This window comes from Cenococcum geophilum (assembly GCF_001692895.1).
Source record: "Cenococcum geophilum 1.58 unplaced genomic scaffold K441scaffold_10, whole genome shotgun sequence".
Classification (NCBI taxonomy): domain Eukaryota; kingdom Fungi; phylum Ascomycota; class Dothideomycetes; order Gloniales; family Gloniaceae; genus Cenococcum; species Cenococcum geophilum.
In genome coordinates, this window is record NW_027137568.1 from 860,393 (window position 1) to 885,218 (window position 24,826).

The following is a 24,826-nucleotide window of genomic DNA, read 5'->3' on the forward strand; positions in this document are numbered from 1 at the left end:
CCTTTATGGGCCGCTTATGCCGTATATACGCTCTACCAGAGCTTACTGTCCACCTATACTCCTAATACCCTTAGGCCCTAAACTGGTTAACCCCTAAAGCCTTAGATATAAATTATATGCTAGAGATCTATAGATTAGTTACGTTTTCTTATAAAATGGATTAGCTAGTATTTCTCTAGTAAGAATTAGACTCTATAACGTTTTGCCTATTCTATATAAGTGTTATAGGCTTTCTCTAGTATTCTGCAATTCTTTGCGGCTGTTGGCCCGTATATAATTAGGTTTATATTATTAACGAAGCCTATCCCCTAGGTTGCCCCTTTCTTAAAGAAGTTAAGTAGGTTGCTTATAAAGAAAAGGAAGAGTATAGGCGAGAGGGGTAATCTTTGTGGTATTCCTATTGTAACTATAATAGGGGGGCTCTAGTATCCGCTAAAGACTAGTAATGTTTCTTTTTAGCCTATAAACCCTTAGATAAATTATATAATCTATTCTAAAAAGCCCTTTGCCCTAAGGATATACAGGAGACGCTTGTGGAGCATATTATTATAGGCACTACTAATATCTAGGCTAAGCATTAATACTACAAAGTCCTTTCACATTGCCTATATAGATTTAATGGTGGTAGCGAGTAGCGTAAGTGCTAATAGTGTTAAGCGGTTCTTTCTTGCCCCTATTTAGCTTTGTAGTAGTAGGGTGTATTTCTCTACTATATCTGCTATGTGTTCCGCTATTACCCTTTCTAAGATCTTACTAAGGGTATTTTTTAAGGCAATAGGGCGGTAGCTTCCTGGGATTAAGTAATCTGCTTTGCCTTCTTTTCGTAGAATAACCGTTGTTATAGATCTTCTAAGTCGTGGGTAGTAGCCTATAGTAAAGTATGCTCTAGCTATATCTATAAGCTAAGGTGCTATAAGTAGCCTATAGGTTTTTAGGGCCTTATTTAGAATCCCATCTGGTCCTAGTGCTATATTATTTAAAAGGCGGCTAATAGTTCTAGCCATTTCCTCTATTATTATATCGCTGTTAACCCGTAGGTAAGTTACTAGTGTTTCGCCTGTAATATTACTAAGATCTACTAGAGCTAGTTAGGGGAAGAACCTTTCTATAAGGATCTTTACCTTCTTATCGTTATTATTTATAGCCTATAATTCTCCTACTCTTTATAGGGGTAGTAGGTATAGGTCTTCTACTAGGCGCCCTGCCTTTTTCTTTACCTATTTTGCTATAGCCTAAAGGCCCTTATTATGGGGGAGGCTTAGGTTAGAAGTTAGGTAGTTATATATTAGCTAGTAATATAGTAGAGTTTAACATACCTGCTTATTTAGGCCTCTACCCTAGTTTTCTAGTGCTTTAGTCCTAAACTATAAGCAGTTGGCTGCTACTACTAATTGCGGGGAATTTCACTAGTTCTTTTAGATATCTTATAACGGTATTACCTAAGTACTAGTCTACCCCCTAGTAGTCTGTATAAGAGTTTCCTTCTAGAGTTGGTACGCTTTTATACGGCTTAAGAGCCTTCTATAGCCTCTAGTTTTACGCCTTCTTTATTATTTCCGCTAGCGCGGGTATAAGCTGCCGTTTCTAGGGGTCGCAACTCCTATCTTTACGCCTACTAACGTAATCCTACGGAGGCGTCGTAGCTGCATCCTATAATATAGTTAGGTACACCTTCTACGGACGAGGCTAAGCCACTGCCTCTCCCGCCTAAGTAACTCCTGTTTGCTCCTTAAGTATATTTTACCGGCAAGCCGCCCTAGAGGCGAACGGTTCTGTTTATTAATATACTAACACGCGTATCCGTTCTCTTAAGCCACGTAGTAGTCTCTCTGGCTAGGGTGTGATCCTGCCTGCCTACTAGGTGCACCAAAGGTTAGAGCCTAGTTAAGGGATGAGGTCCTTAGAGCCAGCAGTGGCTACTACGTACTACGCCCCGTGGGAAGCCAGTAGTAATATAGGGGCGCAACACCCTATATACTACTAGTTCCCGTTTCGCGTTACCTGTAAGAGTCTCCTTATAATAGGCCGACCGTGTCTTGTAGGAGGGGGGCTGTAGAGACCAGGTCCCGCACCAGGCGACCTGCTCTCCCCCCTCCTACTAACTAAGCTTGTGTCCCCCCTTTTTATAAGCTGGCCTGTGTCTCTAACTGTTGAGTCCTCGTCCGACTGGCCTGTGTTTCCCCTGCAGCCTCCCCCATATGTATGCATTAGGTTGCGTGCACTACGCCTATTAAGACCCTCCTGTGAGTCGCCTTGTGCATATGCGCATCAGGTTGCGTGCACCACGCCTATTAAGACCCTCCTGTGAGAAAGATAAAATTATAACCTAATATTATATAATAGGGCGCTATAAAATAAGGGCATATAAGAGAAATATAGAAAAAGAGGTAGAGGTAGAGGTAGAGGCGTATAGTAGTAATAAGTTGACAAAGGAGGTAACAGGTAGTAACGGAGGAGATAGTGATAGAGAAAATAGTAACAGGAGAAATAGTAATAGAGCAGGCAATAGAGTAGGCAATGGAGGAGGTAATGGAGGAGGTAATAAAGGAGGTAATAAAGGAGGTAATAAAAGAATAACGCTTTAAAGTCTTAAAGTAGGATAATTAAGTAGATTAATTAAATATTTGATTTATATTATTAAAAGTCTTATGCCATTAACGTGGTTAACGGGGTTTTGGCCGCTCCCGTAGTTATGACCGTTTGGAACTTTTATTAGTTGTTTTCCACCAAATTAGCATTTCGGCTCACTTTGATTTTCTAAACGGGAGCGGTCACAACCCCCTTAGCCACGTTATAGATTTGTAAATTATTTTATATATAATTTAATTATTTAATAGTTTAATAGCTTACTAAAGGACTATACTAAAATAAATATAAAAAGTATCTAAATTAATCACGAATCGTGCTGTTAGGTGACAGAGTCATATATATTGTTCCGCACAGCCGTGCTTGGCATCTTGCCAGTCATTCGCTTACCTTTTGCAGATTTGTGCGATGGCTGGGTGGTGCGGAGCTTGTCACGTCACATGTGCTTAATTCGGACCGCGTGGGAGGTTGATGACAGATTGATCATGGTTCTGTAACCGCTTTCCAGCAGTGGAACTAATGCTAAAATGACTAACGTAAGCAAACCCCACAGAATACTTAACATAACAGATCTTCTTCTCTTGTAGTGCAGGGGTTTTGTAATCAAGTTGTGGCCTCTAGGTATAACGTAGGTGATGGGGTTATGAAGGTGACCCTAGTTATGAAGGTTTGCAGGTTTCGCAAACAAATTTTGTCGGTGTGTGTTCCAAATCAAGCGCATAGACAAAATTTGTTGGCGAAACCTGCAAACCTTCATAACTAGGGTCGCCTTCATAACCTCATCACCTACGTTATGTAGGTTGTGAAATATAATTGTTAGTCTTTTTGCTTGGCATTGATCCCTGCAACGGACCTTGGAAACATCGCCGCCGAAATTCCTGTATTACATGTACTTGTAACCCCTCTCGAAATAACAACGGACTGTCGTTACTGCAACCCATTCACGGCTTAGACCTTACAGGTCCTGCTTAATCAATGTATAGCGATCCTCTCATGGCCCAAGCAGAAGCTGCAGACTCGGACGCAGCACTTCCTTCAAACCCTTGTGGCCGACTTTATGCCATCAGCGATCTCCATCTCTCCTACAAATCTAATCGTGAAGCACTCGAAGAACTGGCCCCACATCCTAATGACTGTCTCATAATTTGTGGCGATATTGGCGAAACTTCCGAGCATCTCAGACTTGCGTTCTCGACGGCGACAGCGTGCTTCGAAAAAGTGTTCTGGGCGCCAGGCAATCATGAGCTTTATACGATGCCCTCGCAGCAAGGCGGTGCCAGAGGCGAAGGGAAATACAAAGAATGTGTGGAGGTAGCACGAGAGTATGGTGTCTTAACGCCGGAGGATCCTTACGCTCGGTGGCATGGTGAGGGCGGCCCATGCCTCATCGCACCCATCTTCACACTGTATGATTACAGTTTTCGACCCGACGATGTAACTTTGGAGGACGCCGTTAAGTGGGCTAAAGAGGAAGGTGTGGAAGCTACGGATGAAGTGTTGCTTCATCCCGATCCGTACACTTCACGCATTGAATGGTGCGAAGCGCTTGTTGCCCAGACGGAAACTAAACTTGCGGATGCTGTCGCACGGAACCCGGACGCTAAACTGATCATTGCGGGACACTGGCCGCTGAGACAGGATGTCGTCAAGCTGATGCTTGTGCCTAGGTTTTCAATTTGGTGCGGGACGAAGCAGACCGACGATTGGCATACAAGGTTTAATGCCAAAGTAGTGGTGAGCGGTCATCTGCACGTACGACGTACGGACTGGAGAGATGAGACAAGGTTCGAAGAGTGCAGTTTAGGATATCCGAAACAGTGGAAAGAATGCAAGGACAGCGGCATGGATATCAATGATTTCCTCCGAGAGATTTTACCAGGTCCGGCGGTCCCGACTGATGATAAACCGGCGACAATTTGGAGACGCTATGGATAGCGGACCTGGATAAAGCATAGTCATCTCATGATGCATGAGAAGGTCTGCATATCATGCAGCAATCTCAAGGTGAATTTGCAATGCCTTTAAGCCATTCAATGGCCCACTAAGGCCAAATAGCTTTAACGGTGTAGTAAAATATTCGCAAATTTCATGACGCGCGGTTCTTCGGGATAAATTAACGATTGGAGTATTCTCCGAGAACAACCCGCTCCTAAATTTCATTTAACCTCACAACATATAACCCACGTTATCATTAATGCCTGGCATGAACATTATGATAACTAAAAATCCAGCCAACCTTATCGCTATTTGTTAGCAGGGCAGGACGAAGCAAGCAAGCTCACAGTACTAAAAGTTTCAGGCAAGTAGGCTGCGATTGCCCGGCTTGCATGACTTGCTTATTAGCAAGTCTGTGTCTAGCAATGCACCATGCTAGAGATAGATCAATTGTATACTGTGTTTCAAGCTAGTAAAGTCTCTCTAACAATGAGATGGGTGTGTCACAAGCTTCCGACAATGTTGACTTCCATTCTTGTCCGGCACTTAGTATTCCACAACAGATTGCCAAGCTCGGCCTGAACCAACGGAGGTTTGTGGTAAACGGAGAGCCTAAGGCTTCGTTAAGCCGACAAAGAGTCCAAAATAAAGGATTCTAGCAACTTTGAATGCTCGCAAATATCCTGGTCGGTATTTAAAGTTAGCCAATTCCAAGGTCGGTTGATCCGGCGGACCAAAGGCATCCTAATATTCCCGAGCTGATCGGTTTTTACTCACAATAAAAATCCACGATACAGCATAGCACGGCCAAAGAGTGGTGCTCTAAGGCTTTTCGATTTGGCCCAAATATGGAGTTCACTTCACACAATAGATATGCGTACTGCGGGCTAGCCTGGCACTCCAAGTAAAGCTCCTTCGTGCATCTAATGGCTAGTGCTAGCAATTGGCTTTGCTTCGCTTTATCCCAGTTGAATTCCTCAAAACTAGGACCCATCTAAGATGCTTCTGTGATAATCATTTACAACGAAGGGCTCGTGAAGGCGCGCCTCAGTTAACGGAAGTGACATAGAACGGGCAAGTGACGGCATTTCTGTTGAAAAGCGGAAAAATATCGTTGGCCTGGGCGTTGATGGATAGTAATTTATCTCCCATGGAGCTGAAAGCCATGAATAGCACGTCTCAAAACCAAGAGAAAAAGACAATTGGCGTTTGGATCATAGCGGAGGATAGTGGTTGAAGCTTAAAGATGCATGCAGTATGGTCCTATTGTGAAGTTGGGTGGAGGCAATGGGCGACAAATATAAACTTCTCTACTAGTTTTAAGATACCGGCTGATGAGTCTCTATATGGCCCTCTACCTGCACTGTTTATCGCTTAACGGCGAAATAGACAAAGGGATCTAACTGGGGAATCGATTCATTTGTTGTGTTTCTAAAATGAAAATTAAAGTCGTCGGTTATTAATTGCCGAGAACGAGGGGCGTCGCGGAACGAGGAATTCTCCGGGTTTCCAGAAACGTGAGACTCTCCAACAACCTCTGGCAGTGAGGATGCTTCCATCGGCATACCCACTATGATGCACCCAACGGTTTCACGACTATGGATCACTGGGGCGACCCTTGGGCCGACGAGACTGAGACGAAGACGCCCTCGGAAGAGGAGTTCTGCGGAAAGAAGGCTGTAGAGGCACCATCGATACTAGCAGGGTTTGAGAATGAAGCGCAATGGGGTGATCTGGAGAATGCCAATGACTTTGGAGGCTGGCCTGGGTTCTCCCCTCCGAATTCGAATGACGACGCTCTGCTGAGAGAAGGCTCGCAGCCGAAAGCGAGGTATAGCTCGACTTCGGCAGAATCATTCGACCAAAGGCCCCTCGAGGACGTTCGACAGTCCCCTCCGTGCCCACCCACGCCACACGAAACTAGTGCAATAAAAAATGGCAAATTGGATATATATTTGGATGGAGACCAAATGGCAGGTCAGAAGAAGTCAGAAACGGAGCATTTTGAAGATTGGGAAGAGCACTCTCAGATAACCAGCCTTGGGAGCAGTCCCAGTGCTTTGGAAAATGAGCTCTCGGACTCAAACACAACAATACGCCCAGGTGCAGTACCCAGTGAAGCTTCCATGGAGTTGGAACCATCTACCGCCCTCGAAGACGATGCATCTACCAGGCCCTCCACCTCTCCCTCTGACACGAGTCAACCAGAAATTCAGCCGGAATCTCCAAGAACTTCATTTGAAGAAGAGCACGTTGTATTAAAAGATACCCTTGTTATAACGGACGTACCAGTCATAAAAGATGAGTTGGATGTCGAACGCACCACTGATGAGGACGATGACTTTGGAGACTTTGAACAAGAGGAGGTAGACCCAACTGCTGAGGCCGGAGCTGAGGAGTCAGAACAATCATTGAGCTCTCTCGTGTCAGCCGTATTTCCAGAATCCAAAACAGGTCCCGAGCAGGTAACACAAGCTGAGAATGACATTGCCTATAAGGAAGATAAAACAACCCACAGTACCGTTTCATTTCAGCCAGACCTCTCACTTGTCGGACGGTTATTTTCTCCCCCCACTCCATTGGAACATTTACCACTAGTGCCGGATAGCACTATATCCTCAACATCAGCTCGAAAAGCGTGGTACCGTATCACGCGCAAGCAGACAATGAGGGAATTTAATAGTGGTAATGATGGCGATGATTATGTTCGAGTAACATGGATCAACTCCAATATACGGCTGGAGATAAGTAAAATAGTGGCCAGGTGGAGCGCTGAGGATCGAATTGCGGGCCGGGCGGTGCTGGGAGGAAAGAGTGCAGCCGCTATGTTTTTTTGGGATCAGCCTGCCATGGACTCAGATCAAGGCGTAGGCCAAAGACGCTCCCGCAAACGATTGCCTCTGTTATCATCTGCTGAATTTTCATCGCCTGTATCTTCCAAAAAGCACAACGGGCTAGCATTTTCAACCACAAGTCCAATAGCGCAATTCAATTGGAGCTCCTCTCCAACATCCCCAAAGACTCATTCGACCGACGATACAGACATTGTAGGGAAGAGAACTGTGACGGCGTCCACTCCAACCGCCTCATCACCTCTCTCAAGAAAGTCGACACATGTATCAAAGGTGCAAGGCCACGAGAGAAAACCAGTTTCATTAAATGTGTCTGGAGAGGTTGCTTACAAAATATCTCATAAAAAAGCTTCGCAGAGCTTTGGCTTGCCTATCTCTCATCTAGTTGCAACTATACCTCCAAAGCCAACGACACCCTCGAACCTGTTTAACATACCGAACGATTACCATGGCAGTGGCTCATCTCTACCTGCACCCATGAAGATTTCCAACGCAGCAGACCCAGCTCCAACAGAAATACATCCTCACCCTACTCAAATCTCGTCCATGGATATTGACCCTTGGGCTGGCCTCACACGTCTCGACACAAGTTCCGAAGCGCTGCCCGCTTCTAATATTCCTACATTGGACGATGACGATGACTGGGGCGAGATGATTCAATCACCAGCAACTCCAGTCTTGCAACCAACTTTCATACCCACCAAAGAGAAACCCCTAATCCAAAATCTCCAGCCGACCCTTCGCGCCGCAACGCCTGTCTCCCCAGCAACATCTTTGGCGTCTACCCCACAATCGTCCACCGCTCCAACTTCAACACCTGTTGCATCAGCTCAGCCTTATTCTAACCCCCTCGCTACTGCTGACTTCTCCATCTTCGAAACCCCCGCTGCACCCCCACCTCGCCCAGCCCCTCCACGGGCTCCGCCATCCTCGTCTGCGCTCCCAAGACACCTCCGCCACTCCTCCATCCCGACCCCCTTCTCTTCATACACCCTCCCTCAACCGTCCTCCAGCCGTCCAGCATCTCTCCCTCCACCTCACAGTTCTGTGCTAGCTCCTCCTTCAGCCGCTAAGCGCAAGGAAGACCAAGACGCAGAAACGGTCCGCCGCATCGTCGCCGCTCTGCCGGATTTGAGCTACATGTTGCGCTAAACAGCTGCTGGACGGCGAGCGGTGCGGCTGTTGGGGTGGTTGTGGTGTTGATTTTAGCGTGATGTTAAAATTGTGTCTTTAAGATTTGGGGTTTATCATGGCTTGTAGGATTCGCGTTTAGTCTTTGGTATTCAGCATCTGTCCTTGGTCTCTGTGGTTTGTACTTCAATTATTAGCATTGTTGGGAGTATGATTTGTGGCGCTCTGGTTTCTATATCTATGAAACCTAGGGGGGCGGAAGGTTGTGGTCTGGATGTAGGGACGCTGTACGATTTGGTTGGTGTCGGCCGTTTAGTTGAGTTATGTATACGGGATATGAGGTCGGGAGCGGAAATGTGTTTCGGGTGTTCAGAGCATTTAATCTGATATCAGCATTTTGAATCTGCATATTTAAGCAACGAGCGATATTATCTATTCATCGACTGTCTAGCCCACCAAATCCCATTCTTGTAAAGTTCCCCTCATCACCCATCGCTCTGAATAACCCCATCCCAGAATGGCCCCATTGCCTCACCCTACCTCCCCGTCTCCTCCCCGGGACTCATCTCCTCTTCCTCAAGCACGCTTTCCGCCCGCGCCACCATCCCAATACTGCTTTCCTCATCCCCTCCTACCATTCCCGACGCATCCTCAACTTGCTCCCCTCCTTCCCCCTCTCCGATTCTTCTGACCTCCTCCTCTTCCTCTTCCTCTTCATCTGTATCATCATCAGCCGCATCCTTCGCACCCACCTCCGGCCGCCGCTTCCGTTCAAAATCCTGCGCGTGCGCCGCATGCAGCATCGTGCCGACGTGCGACAGACGGTGCACCATAGGCGAAGGCCGCTCCGAGCCGCTGTGCCCGCGGCGGCGGCGGCGGCGCAAGGACGCCGAGGTTTCGTGCGTGCGAGTCGGCGTGAGCGCGTTGGCGGGGGTAAGGGTGCGCGGCAGGTCCGGGGAGGGCGCGGGGGTTTGGGGTTTGGCGGGGAGGTCGGTGCTGGGGCGGGTGGAGGAGGCCGCCGGGGACGGGGTCGTGCTGGGGAGGTCGTAGGGGAGCGGGATGTCGCGGGAGGCGCGGAAGCGGCCGACGCTGGTTGAGTCGGTTAGGTGGGCTGCGTGGTAGGGCCGAGGGGGGGTGGTGAGACTGGTGGTGGGGTGCGGGAAGCTTACTTTGTGCAGTGCTCGTTTTCGACACGGAACAGTGTCCACATGCCTCTACGGCAGATTTCGGAGAGAGCGACAATGAAGGAGAGGGCGGCGGAGTGTTGCAGGTCGTTGATGTAAATGGCGTAGAAGACCCAGTTGAAGCGTAGGATTGGGTCGATCACCATGGCGACGTAGTACATCCAGACCTTCTTGTAACCAAGGGTGTCGCGGAGGAAGCGGTTCTTGGCGTAGGGGTCGCCCAGGCCTAATGAATTAGTTGACTAGTTCGCCGGAACTCGTTTGCGTGTGACTTACTCCAATCCATGATGACGTCCCAAATGCCTGTGTGTGTTAGTAAAAACTCCGTACAATAAAGGTGACGCAGTCACTGGACTTACTACAATAGGTAGCATTGATCGTCGCGAAAGAGATGAAGATAGCTTTGTGCTCCGTTGTCTTTTGGATGCGATAAATACTCAAAGTAATGTAGAACAGAATAGTTGCCGTGTATTTTCCACAGTTGACGAGATGGGGAAAGACGTTTCTGGTGTCATAATAACGTCTAATGCATTGAAGAGCGCGCCAAATTCCAGGTAGCGTAGAGAAGAAGCCGAGGAGTCTAGAGTTCGATGAGTTACATTGGCTGGGGTTCTTCCAATCATGCGCATATAGGCAAAAGAAGAGTTCAATGTTCTAGACACTAGATCAGCTTAAACTTTTTAGCAGCTCGAGGCATACCCACCCCCATGCTGTACGTTAGAGAGCAGAACATATCCCCAAGATAGAAGTCACGAAACTCCACTGGATATAGTCCAGCGAGAAGCAGTCTCCACTATCAACAGAATCAGCTGAGTATTTTAATTGCCTTCTTTTGCTTACATTGGAGTAAAGAAGCCACACTCGGCTGCGGTGGTACACGATAGGCGCTGGGAAAAAGATAATCAAGGCTGTAAGTCCAATAAGGATGACGGGATAATATATATACATCGTGTTGCTCCCGAACCGACTGAAGTTGAGCCACATCATGAGGCCCAGAAAGAAGAGAAATAGACATGGAAGCTGTGACTCGGTTAGCAACATATTCAGGAAACCCTAGGATGGACCGTACTTCACATAATTGTCTCCAGTCAAGATGGTGGCGGGTATCAAACTCAAATACAAACACGTAATTTATCTTGGAATTTTGCCACACTCTGCAGGCTAGACAAAATAGCAGGAATAAAAATACTATCAGAAAATATCCCGCATAAACCTGGAAGTTGTGAGCCAGGAAATAGTTAATATGGGAATTGGCGCCAAATACCTGCAAGAGGTAGCTAGTATTGGTTGCTAGGGCTGGATCTGAGGAGAACAGTAACTCGGTGCCGTGCACTAAGCCTTGGATGCCAAAAACTAAACCACCGGCAAGTAGTAAGCCGTTACGGAAAGAGCTCTCAGTAAAATCACCAGCCCGGCCTGACTTTACCCGGAGCTTTCCGACGGCTAATTTGTGATTGCCTTGCTCAAAGTACCTAGCATATAAATCCTCGACCGCGCGGATATGACCATCAATAACGTCACTTCGCACAAACCAAGCTTTGTTTACCTTCTCCGCCATATATCTCCCTGACGGTTTCGCGTTGGCTATTTTATCGTACTTCTTGTTTATCTTCCGAAATGCTGTACGGTTAAGCAAGGCATATGATTTTAGGAGTTCTAGCCCTCGATAGTATTCTTGAAGAGCGACCTTGAGCTTTCTCTTAGCGCTCCTATACGGTACCTCTTGCGATTCCGGGCGACGAGTGTAGTCGCGACTGTCTTCTGGCATCTTTCTCGGCCTAAGTCCTGACGGCGTACCGAGCTCTTTCATTCCTTTCGTTGTTTTACCGAAATGGCCAGCTCTTGCAGCTTCGAGAGCAGAGTCGAGAGGCTTCAGCCATGTAAGATTTAGTCTATGGTGTTTCCCTTCTGGTGGCTCATCTTCAGAGCTTGAATGTTGCCCATGGAGCAGCGCATCTTCAGCTGACGCGGCCTTTCCTTGCTTTGCCTTCATCTTTGCGGTTTGTATGGCCACAATCTCCTCCAGTCGGCGGTCCCTCATTATATGCAGCTGCTCTCGTAGAACGTTCAACCGGTCGGTAGCTTCGTCTTCCTTTTGTTTGTAAAACGTCTCTATCTTCTCCAACTCCATGTCCAAGAAATGGAAGAATTCGGCCTGTCGAAATTCGACTTCTCGGAAAGCCTCAAGAGGCAGGTCATAGCTCCCTGGAGAGTCCGGCGTTCCCTTCCCACTTATAGAGAACATCCTTTTTATGAATGGATGCTGTCCATCAATGCCTGGCATGGAATTAATGCGTTTTGGTTTGAAGATGCTCTTATATCTTAGTGGCAATGTAGAAGATTGGCGGTGCGGAGACCTCGTTTTTCCAACTTCAAAAGCATCCCCAGTATCTGCTGGAAGACTGAACGTGGTGTTCAGGTCTTTACGACCACTCGGTGTCCTTGAGGGCGGACTAGGTTTTGCGGAGGGATGATTAGGATCCATCGCGGGATCAGGAAGCTCCAGTTTGGGTGGCCTCCGACCTCTTGCATCAGTGTACGTTGTGTTGTTCGAGGGGCTTCCAATGATGCTCCCATACCTTGTCATTTGCGATATCTCCTCTCTCCCGCCTCTCAATGGCCGCTCTTCAGGATTGGACGACTGTGGTATATCGCGAGGAGCAGACGACCCATTTCCGATAGCATTGGCTCTCAGGTTTGAGCGGCTGTTGCGCATAGCAAGGGTTCTAAGATCCTGGGTAGCATCATCTCCGCGAGTCTCGCGGCCAGGGCGTGTCTGGCTCAAAAACGAGTATTTCGGCGCCGTATCGAACGGAGAGGGAGTAGCGGTTGTACCGCGACGGCGGCTGCGGGGAGTTTGATTGACATTTCTGAGGGCTCGGGCGATTGCTTTGAGCTTTTCCTTCCCTTGCTACATCGCGGAAATGTTAGAGCAGTGCGGTGCGGGATGACTTCTATGTGTAAACCTTGTAATTCAGGTATTTCACCCTCCACTCTGGAACAAGATCGCGTTCAAGCTCCCTGTTGTTTTGTTAATTAAACGAACCCTCTTCGACGGTTGAGACTCGCACTTTGCAAACTTCATTACGTTCAATTGCGTTAAAGGCGGAGGAAGGAGAGAAACGAATTCGCAGATACGCCCCGAGAGCGCGGAGACATCAAGCACAAACAATATATTCACAATATTGAATTGAATAGATACTCGTGGACGCTTCGTTTTGAAAGGCTTTGCTCGAAAAGTTCGCAATGACAGCCAAGGCGATCTCCATGTTTCTCTAACGGCGATGCCGATTTTCGCGGGCCCCTCCACGGTCCCTGCACGCAAGACGTCATTGGATAGCCATGTAAAATTTAGGCTTCACGCATTTAGCGCTATACTGCCGGTGTCCTCACGATTGGATCACATATCACTTGATAGAATTGCAATTGTGTGGCGTCAGAGTGAGAGAATGTTGTTTGGTTACATAAGCACGTTATGCTCTGTCAATTGAATACGACTCGGCCCTCCGGGTACTTCAGAAAGCAATCCAAAAGCCACCAATCAATCAGCTCTTCACGACTCGCAGTGTTTCCATTAATGAGCACTACTTTTGAGCATCCTATCTGCCAACAGTATGGTGAAAGGAATCACCAGTTCTGGTTCTGGATGTATTGTGGGCGCCCATATTGGTTGGGGTCGTATTGATCGGCACCCTGGTTGTTGACATAGTGGTCATCGTACAGTTCCTCAGCCCTCTTCTTAGCATGATGCTTGGCCTTCTCCCTATCGAAGAAGTCCTCGCCCTTGGTCTCAGCAAGTTTGTCAACCTCAGCGCCAGCGAAGCCAGCTAGGAGCTCCTTGGCGAATGCATGAGACACGGGCTTGCCTGGTAGATATTAACGAGCGTGATGAGACAACGAAAGTGACGGAGTAACATACCTTCTCTGCGTTGATGATCCTCAAATGCCTTGAAGCCAGCGAATGCAGCACCTCCAGCAACCAGCTCGTGGCCCCAGCTGGCCTGGTGCTCACTCTCGTCGCTGTTATAGACCTGATTGTAGGCGTCCTGGGATTCACCTGTGTGGAAATCGCTCGTCAGCAATGTCTCGGAGCAGGAATAGAGTTGGCTAGAATGCCAGAGAGATGCCGCGTACCCCACATGTTGATTGATTGATTGGTGAATAAGAAGTTAAGTGATTTGACGAAGTTGATGCAGTAATTGATAGGAGTTGGACTTAGATGTTGATTGTTGTCGAGGATAGAGAAGAAATGGAAGAAGAAAGAAGAGGAAAAGTGTAGTGTCTGCGGGATTTATGTGGTGAGACACGCTCACAACAGCCGGGAATAAAGCATTTTCTATCTGTCGTCATCCAGGCCTTGCGCCAACGAGGGGCAACGTATGCGTGGTGGGGTGGAGTGATTAAGAGCCAAAGTGAATCCACTAGTGACTCCATTTTAAACAACCTTGACCGACAGGCGTTACTGTCATTGGATAATCCATGGAGAATGAGGGTGAATATCGCCATCAGAGCGTTAGTACATGCAAGTGTTATCACAGGATCTTGGAAGTCGTATGAGCGTACAGCAGCACCGTTTCCTGTTGGGCTAAGCTTCTCCTTAAGCAACCCTAGCCGCCTTGGCGGAAAGCTTGTCATCTTGGATAAGCATTACTATTTCTGGGGGATGATGTCGAAGAATCAATTGACCAACGCTTCCATCGTTCGAGATCAATTCTAGGTGATGGAGTTTCTAATTATATTGTGGCTAGGAGCGGGTTTTCTTGCTGATCTTCAAAGGAACGACTGGATCTCAAGCTTTGCCATGGGGCTTGGCAGAAGTCTTCGGGAGATCGTCAGGCCTGACAGCTTCCCCCAAGTCAACCTTACAGGTGACCAACGAGCATCCTTTACGGGATCAATACTCCACCTGCATAATGCCAGGTCGATTGCCCACAAAGGATGACTTCGCCTCGTCGATCACCCTTAGTATCGCTCACCGTAAGTTCCCAGCGAGGCTCTTATCGTGGATCCGAGCAAGCTCCAGGACCCACTGACGTATCCAGCGCCCGCCTCGCAACCCGCCACGAACGTTTTGATCCTCCTGCACGGCCTCGGCGATACCAGCGCCTCCTTTACAACCCTGGGCCAACGACTCTCCCTGCCTGAAACGACTTGTGTTTCCATCCAGGCGCCAAAACCGCTTCCCTTCGATCTCGGCGGCTTTCATTGGGGTGATGACATCATTTTTGACCAGGTAACTGGTGAGATGGACGTAGACACTGGTTTCAAGTCGTCCACGCGAATGGTGCTTGACGAGGTGATACGAAAAGGCCTCGTTGAAAAATGCTGCTATAAGCCTCGCGAGATCAAGATTTTTGGGTTCGCTCAAGGTGGGATAGTCGGACTACAAGTCGCCGCTGAGATTGGAGAAGATGAACTTGGCGGGGTAATCAGCATTGGCGGTACAATATCTTCGTCAATACCGCTTGCGGCCTTGGACAAGAAGAGCAGAACTCCAGTCATCGTGTGCAAGGGCTCCGAGAACTCGACCGTGACACCAAGTTCAATACAGAAAATCAAGGATATATTCGAGTTCGTGGAGATTAAGGAATGGAAGAAGATAGGAGATGGCATGCCAAGCAACCGGGATGAAATGCTGCCTATCATGCAGTTTTTTGCAAGGAGGCTAAGGAGCATGAAGGGCGTGCCTGAGGGAAGCGCAGAATTGACTTGACTGACTCAAGGAGTATAAAGGAAGAGATAGCGCTGAAGCCTAGTGCTGGAAGCCGGCCTGCAAAGTTCTAGCCCTATGCTCATAACCGGTGGACAGACTCCATGAGGAATAACATTCTCACCCGATGAACCGCCCTTGTTCTGTATCTTGCAGATGGCTAAGCTGGGAAGATCTAATTGCTTTAGACTACCGCAGACAAGGAAATGAGCATTCCAGGTAGGAAAATATTCATCAATAGGTTATCATCATAGTCGAGGTGCAATGTCACGATACCGGGGAAGAGTGAGGACCTTAACCTCAGCAAGACTATTTAAATCACCCAAACGCTTCTAATCACTCAATCAATTCAGACAGAAATACTCTACTTGCGAAACGTTTTCCAAAACGCACTTGCCATGCTTGTCTACTTGTTCTATGTGAAGATTAGCGTGCTAATTTCACCCGAAGTTCTGCCGTAAAGAGACAGCGTTGATGTCACAGAATTTCCTCTAGGCTACTTTGTATTTTCCACAACACAGGGAGCGTCTTCCACGATCTTAACATATTGATACTCAACCCAAGACCTATACTTTGTTTCCTTCTAACATCTTATGGTTTGCAATGGCTGTCCCTCATAACTCACTTCGAAGCTTCCTCGTGCTCGCCAAGAGAACCCTTCGAAATGCGATTGATCGGAGCCAGAAAATCACCTTTGTCATAGGCAATGAATCTGCTGGTACGTTCTACCCTTCAACAATCTCCGCGGCTGCTGATTGACGGGCCCTACAGATCTCGACTCTTTTACCTCCTCTCTTATCTATGCCTACGTCCGGTCAAGCACACCCACACCCCACGCTTTCACACCGCTCTATGTTCCAGTTACGAATATACCTTTTTCTGGAATCCAACTACGCCCCGAATTCCTCGCCCTCCTACCTCGTGCAAATATAGAGCTCCAGCATTTAATCACTTTAGACGACCTTCCTGATCTATCCAACATAAAGTCAAAGCTACGCCCTGAAAACACTAAATGGATTCTGGTGGACCACAATTCGTTACAAGGTGTATTGGGGAGCATATACTCGGATCGAGTTGGAGGCGTCATTGACCACCACGGCGAGGAAAACAAAGTACCTAAAGATACTGTAAGTGAGCCTCGTATCATTGCCAAAGCTGGCAGCTGCACAAGCCTAGTTACGGAATATTGTCGTGAGACGTGGGATGCACTCTCAAATTCTGCAATGCCTTCTGGCGCCACTCATGGACAGGGGGATGAATTGGTGGATGACAGTACAATGAATACTCTATGGGATGCACAGGTCGCACAACTGGGACTAGCCAGTATTTTGATTGATACATCCAATCTAAAAGCCAAGGAAAACACCACTGAACACGACATCAAGGCGGCTGAGTATCTCGAAGCTAAGATTATGGCTTGTCCTCTAGTTTCAGCCCGGTTTGATCGATCTAAATTCTTTACGGAGATCGATACCGCGAAGAAGGATATGGGAGGGCTCCAACTGCACGACATACTAAGAAAAGACTACAAGGAGTGGGCTGAACGAGGATTGAAACTCGGCATCAGCTCAGTGGTTAAACCCATCTGTTTCCTGCAGGAGAATGCCCGAAGGGAAGCGAACGGACAGAATCCTGATGACTCCTTTCTCCCAGCCATCCGGAAGTTTTCTAAGGATAGAGACCTGGATATTTACGCGCTTATGACGACGTCAACATCTTCAGAAGGTAAATTCCAACGTGAGCTTCTTCTTTGGGCATTCACGGCCGACGCAACCTCTGCTGCCAAAAAGTTCTCGGGCACTGCCGGCGGTGAGTTGGGTCTTGAAGACTGGCACGGCTCAGACGGAAGGCCTCACGAGGAGCAGAGTGAGAAGGATTGGAGGAAAGTCTGGTGGCAAAGGAACGTAGGGCATAGTAGGAAACGTGTCGCTCCTTTGCTCAGGGAAGCCATGAGTTAAAATCAAGGTAAGACCTACGGAGTCCGGAGAGCGCGATACGCGCCAGCCTCAGCCCCTTACAACGTGTCGAACATGAACATGATCTGACGTGGGGAAGCCTGAAACCAGGTTCTCGCGGGAGATCAGCGCTCTTATTGCTCATTTTGCCGGATCTCAGGGCCCAAAGGTGGAGGTTGGGCAAGGCGAGAGATCGTCCATAGTCCACCCAAAGCTCTGATCTTTTTTGGAATTGCTAGATGCCCAAAGGTGGGGATCAAGGACAATGATGGCGAGAATTGCCGTTTGGGATATCGTCAGGAACAATGTCTGAAATCTCTTGGCATTAAAGAGCGTGCAGCAGCCTTCGGTTGTCGAGGAAACATCTAGGCAGGCCTGGTCCCTGGGGAATATATTTCAAAGCACCAGCAGGGTCATGTAGCTATTGGAAGCGAAGCAATAAAACATTATATACTCTTTGTATTGGGAGCAAATGGTTGGGTGAAATCCCCAGAGTCTAGAAGGTGGAGATTAGAGCATGCGCAAAGAAATTGCCGCGTGCAGCAAACGTGCAGCAGCGGTGCCGATTTCCAGTTCCTGTCCATGGATACTTGGGTTGCAGTAGTCCGGCAGCAAGAACGCGAGGTATCCAGGACAAGCACGAGAGAAGTCCAGAGAGATGGTGCAGATGAGTTAGCGACTGGGTGCATGGAGCGACTCACCATGCTTCGTTTCTGAATGAAGCGACGCGATCATTTGAAGATGATTGATCCTTTTAAAACACGAGACGAGAGCCCGAATTTAACTTCACTCTAGCGACGCGCCTGTGGATGAACTGGGAAACATGAGTTCTCAATCTCTGGCCATCGGGGGTATTGGCATGCAGGAGGTGACAGCACCTTCTTGCATGCATTTTTCTGGACTGCCAACACATCAACCCAACGTGCAGGGCCGATCCATCTGAACCACTGGAGGGCCGCAACGTCGAAGGCTTGAGACCAGGACGCTTTAGCCGACGGGTTGAGGGGACATCTGGCTAGTTCTGGCTGTTTATGGCTGTCCCATGGCGGTACATGGCTGTATACAGGACGCAGGCCGTGGAGGAAAAGGCCGACGTCGGTGCGGTCGCAGAAGAGGCCGCCGTGGCCGCCCAGGACTGCTGAAGCCACCCGCGGGAGAGCCGTCTCCCCTGATCTGACACCAGCCCGGAGAGCAGCGCCCTTCGCTGGCCCTTCTCTCCGGCCTTGTTGCGGCGGTCGAGTCGCGTGGAGCAGCGGGGATGGTGACTCTTGGACGGCAGCTGAACCCGCCCAGCAGCGCTCAGCACCGCGGCCAGTAGCGGCGGTCACATTGTTTGGCCGCCGAAAGGGCATCGTGACTTCGCTCGTCGAATCTGCACGCGGCTTAATGCGGCTGGAGGGCTAAAGCGGCCGACCTGTCAGCGCGCGCGCGCATCTGGCGGCCTGGCGCTGAACACGCTGTGGCATAGGGGCTCTCGGCGCTGATTCGCCTGTGATTCGCCCGCCGAGTCCCACGCTGGATGTGCTGGATGTGCTGGCCTGCAAGTCATCGACTTTTGGGATCAAGCTCTGCCTCGCCCAAGCGGCGAAGGCGGTCTGTTGCCACTGCTCGCCGGCGGCCAATGTCAACTTCTCCAGTTCTGCATATTTCCGTCTCGTCGTCGCATCGCCGCGCATCCTCGTTGTCGCCATCGCATCAACCATCGCCCTGAGCTCTCCCGCCTCGACTCGAGCCCGCCTTGGCCAATCGCTGCCGCTCTGACTCGCCCTATCGATAACGGACGTTGCTTGGGCGCCTGCCAGCACACACTCTATACCGATCCCGTCCACGCACAACCTCTCTCCCAGGCTGCGACAGCAACGGACATGCTGCGTTAGATGATGCTGGCCTGACAGCTCGGGCACTGCCTTGAGAGCTACGTTGGGTCCCTCTAATGGCGAGATGATTAGAAGAAACCAACATTCCTCCTCGCCGCCGGCGCAGGTTTATTCTTCTCCCCGTATGTGGTTTCGACCTCCTGCCCTCCATATAATTCCCCTCTGCCAATAGAGCAGGCCCAGATTAACGCCCACTGTATGATGAGCTGGCATGTGCTAACAGAGCCCCCTTCGAGCAGCCGTGTCACCGACCATCACGCAAGTTTCTTCTAGAAGCCAGACCCCATCTCAGAGTGAGGTCCATGACCCTTCTTGCGAAGTCCCGCTCCGCTCTCCCAGTCCGCCAAGGTCGCCCTCGCCTTCTAAACCCCCCTCTTCGACCATGGGAAGTCGACCTGGCGGATCTACCGACAATGACAGACAAACAACCCTAAACCCGAGACCCGCGATGTCTGCCTCGATATCTGCGCCAGCAGGTCGACTCCCCCGCCTCTTCCCTCAAGACCTGTCGCAGTATACCGAAGCACTCCTCCCAACTGCCGCAGTCACCACCTCCTCTACATCATTAGCAGAGTTAGCCCATCTGATTCGACTTCAAGGTTATCAGGAGCAGCGGAAAGCTCATTCGAGGGTCCGGCTCCATAGATGGCTTGTTTCGAGTGCTCTCTCCGCACGCCTCGCGCATTGCGGAGAGCTGGCTCATCGAACTTTGGTTGACAACTTCAGGTCCGATGATAAAAAAAGTTTTGCCACGCTGTACAATGCCCTTCACGACGTTCGGAACTCTTGCGATGCGACTCGACGATATGCATTACTCGAACCTGATCTTGAAATTGGAAAGTCAAAAAGCGCAAAGAACGAGAAACAATCGTTTTCAACTTTTATGAATGAGGTTCCTTCCAAAATTTTGGATGAGTTGGTTGATTTCATCTCCGAAATCCGCACCAATCCAGATTTTCTTGCCACACGGATTTTAAATCTGTCTCAGCAAGAATTAGCTTCTTTAACGTCGTTTCGTCAAGCTTTGGATCCCATTGATTCTGTCATGGCGCTTCAAGCCAGAGGTAAAGCCGTTGGTTCTACTCAAAAGCCCTCCCAGCCTCAAGGTCCAAGTCCAGTAGAGCGTCTACTGTCTTTTCAGCGGCATGATCCTCTTTCTGCTCTTATTTACACCATTTTCGCAAATTCTTCCGGGCCAGACTCCGCTGAAGATCTCCGCCGTACGGATGCCTGGGCTACCACATGTGCAAGGCTCATCACTGAAGGAAAGCCCGGGAGTGACAAGTTCATCAAGCATGTCCTAGATGCCTGGGCTGGTATGCGGGAGTGGCCAGGGAAAGCCAATTTGGAGTTGTACCTTATGCAGGTTCTCCAGGATGGCCAATTCCTATTAGAGAAGGCCGAAGATCAGCCCGCAAGGCCCAGGACTCAGCCGGATGCGCGGAACTCCAAGGATACCATTGCTGCTGATGACTTCTACGACAAGGCCATTAAGAGGCTGTTCGAGGTTGTTGATGATGAACCCAGCGCTGGAGGCATTCCCGAAGGAGTATTGGAAATTGGAACTGCCATTCTCCGCAAACTTGAGGACTCCCGGAAGCACCGTGCAGCAGCACAGACTTTCATTGTCTCTCGTTGGTTCTTTTCTACCTACCTGCTCAATGCTATTATTCACCCCGAGGCACGTTATATTTTCTTTTTTTTGGTGTTTTGCAACGCGAGTGGTATATGCTAACATTCAATAGAGTCAAGGGATTATGACTGGTCATCACATTAGTGAACATGCGCGTCAAAAAATTCTCAAGGAGATAGCAATTCGAGCTCAGAAGCAAGTACTCGACATGACATACAATTGGTAGGCTCTACGCGTTTGTATATATGATATATTTTAACACTTCTATGCAGGAAACAAGCCGTTCCAATTCTTCCAGAAATACGCACACATATTGAAAACATTCTCTCAAGATTTAAACACATTCGGTCTCAATCTAAACCCGTTCTTCTTCCCGCGAAAGCGATTACATCTCCTCGGGAGACTGTCGAGGTTCAGCCTTTCATTGTTGTCTGTCCTTCAGATATCATTACTTTGGTCAATACCTTGTTTCCTGAACGTCGTCCACCGTCCAGTCATTTTGAAAAAGAGTCACAACGTCACAATGGTCTTGCTTCATCTGCATCATCTATGTCTGGTGTTTCTCTCCCATTTCGTACAAATTCAGCTTCTGGTGACGCGAGCTCTGTACTTAGCATCAGCGCCTCCTCAATGACTAGCGACACTACGTCACGTGAACCTTTACTTGACTCTTCCGGCCAAGTTATTAGCAGTCACTCCTTGTTGCCAGGAGACAACTATCACGACTCTCCTAAGATTGTACCCACCGAAGATTATGGACGGCGCCTGAGAATGGCATGCTCTGAAATGTCTCGTGTGCTTGGCGTTGAAGCAAGTGCTGGCACCTGCCATCCTTGCGCTGAACGGTGGGCCGTTTTGTATATTTCACCAGATGGAAAGGAGTTGAAAACTCGTATGCGTAAGGACGCAGATGATGAGGATGAGCACGATGACGATTCTCCAGACAGCGACAGTGAAGACGAGGGACCCTCAGATAGGATCGATCTCGAAAGCGACTACCATCAACTTAAAGAGGCGATTGCGAAGCTCGTTGAAGAGTACGAAATACCGAAAGAGCTTGCACCAGATAGCGAGTCAAAAGGGTTCAGCAATCGAACTTCCACGCATCGCAGAGATTCAAGAGCAAGGCAACTCGCACGAGAGAGTGACAGCAGTCTTGGATCGAGAAATCCTTATCATAATCAAAGCCAGAGTCAACTCACCAACCTCATTGCTAGTCAGAGGTCGATGGTGCCAGGTCGTCACCGATCTCCTCAGCACCCGAGGAGCAACAGCAACCCAGACCCCAAAGAGCAAGAGAAGCCATCTGTGCTTATCACAATGCTGGAGGCTGCAATGTATCAATGTCAGGCGCGTTCGGACTTTGTGAACGCGCACCTTTACTATAAGACCTTACAGACGCTTCGAAAGCTTTCATCACCTTCCCTTACTCGGAATGGTTATACAGCACTCCTCAATTATTTCTCCAGAGGTCCACGTGACTCTCTTGGCAAATCTGCCACCGCAATTGAAGAATTCGAGGCTTGGTTTGTTTGGCTCAAACAATCACAAGAACGCCATGATACAACCATCGACGAGATGATACTAGGATTGAAGAACTTGCGAGACAAGATGTGGTACATTACCGATGTTCGAAACTCGGCTGGATATGAAGAAGCAAGGAATGTTGCTATCGCGCTGAAGATCATGGGTCAGCCCACAAAGACACTAGATGGGAAGCCAATTCAGACCCATCGTCCCCGCAACTTCTCGAAGTCGTCATCTAACAACTTCCTACTCAAGACCGAGGCCCAGGTAGTGGACCTGATGGCAGCGCCAGCCGACCATGGAGGGCCCAACAAACTTGCCGACGAGCAATCGGATATCACTTTGAAGTGGTTAACACAGTATAGTGTCGAGAACTTCTGTAAAGGGGAGGAGAGGATTCACCGCTTCTGCCTCGAAATTGACAAGTGTGTCAACAAGCTTGTTGGAGACGGCATCCTCGACGGTCCTGTCTTATGGTCTAGTGAGCTCTATCGCCGCGATAAAGAGATTCTCGACAGTGGACGCCAGAAAGGTGATCTGTTCTTGACTGGTGTTGGAACACTGTCTATCGCCGGCGATGAAGAGTATGAGACCCAGCCAGGCCGTCCTGGATCCCGCAGTTTGGACTTTGCTCAGAAGACTAGTCAAAGCAGCCTTCGTTCCGCTTCGAACAACAATGGATCGCAACAGAGCTTTGACTCTGGGAAGTGGAGTACGGGAAGGGCTATGGACCTTATGGATTCTCAGGATTACTTCGGAGGTTCAAGCCCTGTGCTTACTATCGACTCCACTACCACATTCTGGTCTCCCTTCCAAACTCAAGCGCAGTCCCCTACCAGCGCGACCAATATCCGACCCAGAACTTCTTCTTCGTCTAAGGGCACAGTCATGCTCAAGCAGTCAGCCACTGTTAATGATGACAAGCGTCGCTTCCTGTTGGACCTTAAGCAAACATTGACCGGGTTGCTGCTTAGCGATCTGGGTACAATGGTGTTCGGTCATGGATGTGAGACAGACGCTTGGTTCTCTGGCGACCTTGGAGAGGAATGCATCCAGCGCAAGGAGGAAGAAGATCGTCGTCGCAAGAGGGCATTGGCCCGGAAGAAGAGCATGAAGAGTTTGAAGAGCTCATCTCGTAACGAACACCGCCCTGGGCCCCTGGAGACATTGGGCCGTACTGAGCGGAGCCAACCTGCTGCGCCGGTGGCTACCCTTCAGCATGCTGCGCCAGACACGCACCACTCCGCTGGCGAATATTCCACATCATCCAGTGATGCTACTGCTCGCTCTTCGGGCATGGCTGCTGCTAAGAAAGCTGGACTTCTCGAATTCCCTTATAACATGGCCTTCAGACGCCTCCTAAACAAATTCGCTACACACCCTAACCCTTTCTCTAAATTGCACGCTCTTTATGAGCTGGAGCTTCTTATAATTGCTTCCCTAACTTCCCGCTCCGGTCGCTCCTATAATAATCGCCGAGATCCCCTTCCTACCGTTCCTCAATCCCCAACCCTTGGCGCCATACCTGAGCTTAGCTCACGTGAACCTGCTGCGCACGTCTCACGTGCCCAGAACCTCGAAGAGGCAATCGCCAACTGCGAAGAACGTCGCTCGCACAGCATGACGGTCCAACAATCCAACGGCACTTCTTCACCAGTGCCTTTCCGCAGCAGCAGTGGTACTGGCACGCGTTCTCCTGTTGGACCTCCCAGCACCGACATGATTGTAGAAGTCCTTCAAGGACTCTTCCGTGATGCGGATATCAGGCCCAAGACCCTCTTTAGGGATCTTCAGTACATTGCATCCTTCGTCCCAGCGCAGATGCTTGACAAGACAGCTCGCGGAAAGGCGTTCTGGGATGCCGGACTTGCAGCACTAGGTCTTAAGCAGGATGTATGCCGTGTCATGGTCGAGATTGCCGATGAAATTGTCGCGCTAAATACGCAGAACCGTTCGGCGGGCATCGCAGGTGGCAGTGCCTCATCACAGCAGAACCCTAACGGCTCGTCTACGCCCGGAGCTGGTAGTGCCGTCATATCGACCGACGACCCGCTCTCTCGATACACAATGGAAGATGCTGCACGTATGCTCATCATCACCGCGAAAGAGGGTGATGCCGTCGCCGAGCGTGAGTTGGCCATCTTCTACCTCACACACCCGGATCTACTGCAACGGACCGTCTTACCGTTGACCAAGCCCCGGGATGTGTTCAAGAGCGAGCTCCTTCATCGCGACCGCAAGCGCGAGGACACTGCCCGCAGCGACCCAATGACCATGTGCGTGGCACAGCACTGGATGGAGATGAGCAAGCGTGGCGGCGACCAACTCGCCACCAAGTACCTCCGGGCGCGGGACGAGATGGAACGGATTCCGTAAAATATTCATACCCCACAATTTGGCGAGGCATTGTGAATATAATCACAACCGAGTAGTCTT

At 49.3% G+C, this 24,826-nt stretch overlaps 7 protein-coding genes across 7 annotated transcripts; 5 read left to right on the forward strand and 2 right to left on the reverse strand.

The window, feature by feature from the left end:
* The first annotated feature begins 3,355 nt into the window (after positions 1–3,355).
* On the forward strand, positions 3,356–4,697 carry K441DRAFT_655907 (metallophosphoesterase-like protein). Its single transcript, XM_067647933.1, has 2 exons — positions 3,356–4,590; positions 4,642–4,697. Exon 1 carries the CDS (start codon positions 3,562–3,564, stop codon positions 4,519–4,521), a length of 960 nt encoding a protein of 319 aa, XP_067506721.1. The 5' UTR covers positions 3,356–3,561; the 3' UTR covers positions 4,522–4,590; positions 4,642–4,697.
* A 1,422-nt stretch (positions 4,698–6,119) lies between these two features.
* Positions 6,120–8,525, forward strand: K441DRAFT_675287 (uncharacterized protein; the record flags this gene model as incomplete). Its single annotated transcript, XM_067650842.1, has 1 exon — positions 6,120–8,525. The coding sequence occupies one exon, from the start codon at positions 6,120–6,122 to the stop codon at positions 8,523–8,525; it is 2,406 nt and encodes an 801-aa protein (XP_067506722.1).
* Positions 8,526–8,965: 440 nt separating this feature from the next.
* K441DRAFT_15761 (EXS-domain-containing protein) lies at positions 8,966–12,977 on the reverse strand. The gene is made up of 10 exons (XM_067640234.1): positions 12,760–12,977; positions 12,655–12,709; positions 10,953–12,599; positions 10,758–10,901; positions 10,529–10,708; positions 10,392–10,481; positions 10,048–10,342; positions 9,965–9,991; positions 9,674–9,914; positions 8,966–9,593 (listed from the first exon to the last, which is right to left on the reverse strand). The coding sequence occupies exons 1-10, from the start codon at positions 12,771–12,773 to the stop codon at positions 9,041–9,043; spliced, it is 3,246 nt and encodes a 1,081-aa protein (XP_067506723.1). The 5' UTR covers positions 12,774–12,977; the 3' UTR covers positions 8,966–9,040.
* A 146-nt stretch (positions 12,978–13,123) lies between these two features.
* Positions 13,124–13,897, reverse strand: K441DRAFT_606148 (uncharacterized protein). The gene is made up of 3 exons (XM_067645393.1): positions 13,823–13,897; positions 13,608–13,745; positions 13,124–13,554 (listed from the first exon to the last, which is right to left on the reverse strand). The coding sequence occupies exons 1-3, from the start codon at positions 13,827–13,829 to the stop codon at positions 13,316–13,318; spliced, it is 384 nt and encodes a 127-aa protein (XP_067506724.1). The 5' UTR covers positions 13,830–13,897; the 3' UTR covers positions 13,124–13,315.
* Positions 13,898–14,601: 704 nt separating this feature from the next.
* K441DRAFT_548314 (alpha/beta-hydrolase) lies at positions 14,602–15,401 on the forward strand (the record flags this gene model as incomplete). Its single annotated transcript, XM_067642955.1, has 2 exons — positions 14,602–14,665; positions 14,731–15,401. The coding sequence occupies 2 exons, from the start codon at positions 14,602–14,604 to the stop codon at positions 15,399–15,401; spliced, it is 735 nt and encodes a 244-aa protein (XP_067506725.1).
* Positions 15,402–16,001: 600 nt separating this feature from the next.
* K441DRAFT_547949 (exopolyphosphatase) lies at positions 16,002–17,356 on the forward strand (the record flags this gene model as incomplete). The annotated part of the gene is made up of 2 exons (XM_067642937.1): positions 16,002–16,116; positions 16,170–17,356. The coding sequence occupies 2 exons, from the start codon at positions 16,002–16,004 to the stop codon at positions 17,354–17,356; spliced, it is 1,302 nt and encodes a 433-aa protein (XP_067506726.1).
* A 1,642-nt stretch (positions 17,357–18,998) lies between these two features.
* K441DRAFT_606156 (uncharacterized protein) lies at positions 18,999–24,766 on the forward strand (the record flags this gene model as incomplete). Its single annotated transcript, XM_067645394.1, has 5 exons — positions 18,999–19,352; positions 19,470–20,911; positions 20,976–21,085; positions 21,136–23,564; positions 23,622–24,766. Exons 1-5 carry the CDS (start codon positions 19,295–19,297, stop codon positions 24,764–24,766), a joined length of 5,184 nt encoding a protein of 1,727 aa, XP_067506727.1. The 5' UTR covers positions 18,999–19,294.
* Positions 24,767–24,826: the final 60 nt, after the last annotated feature.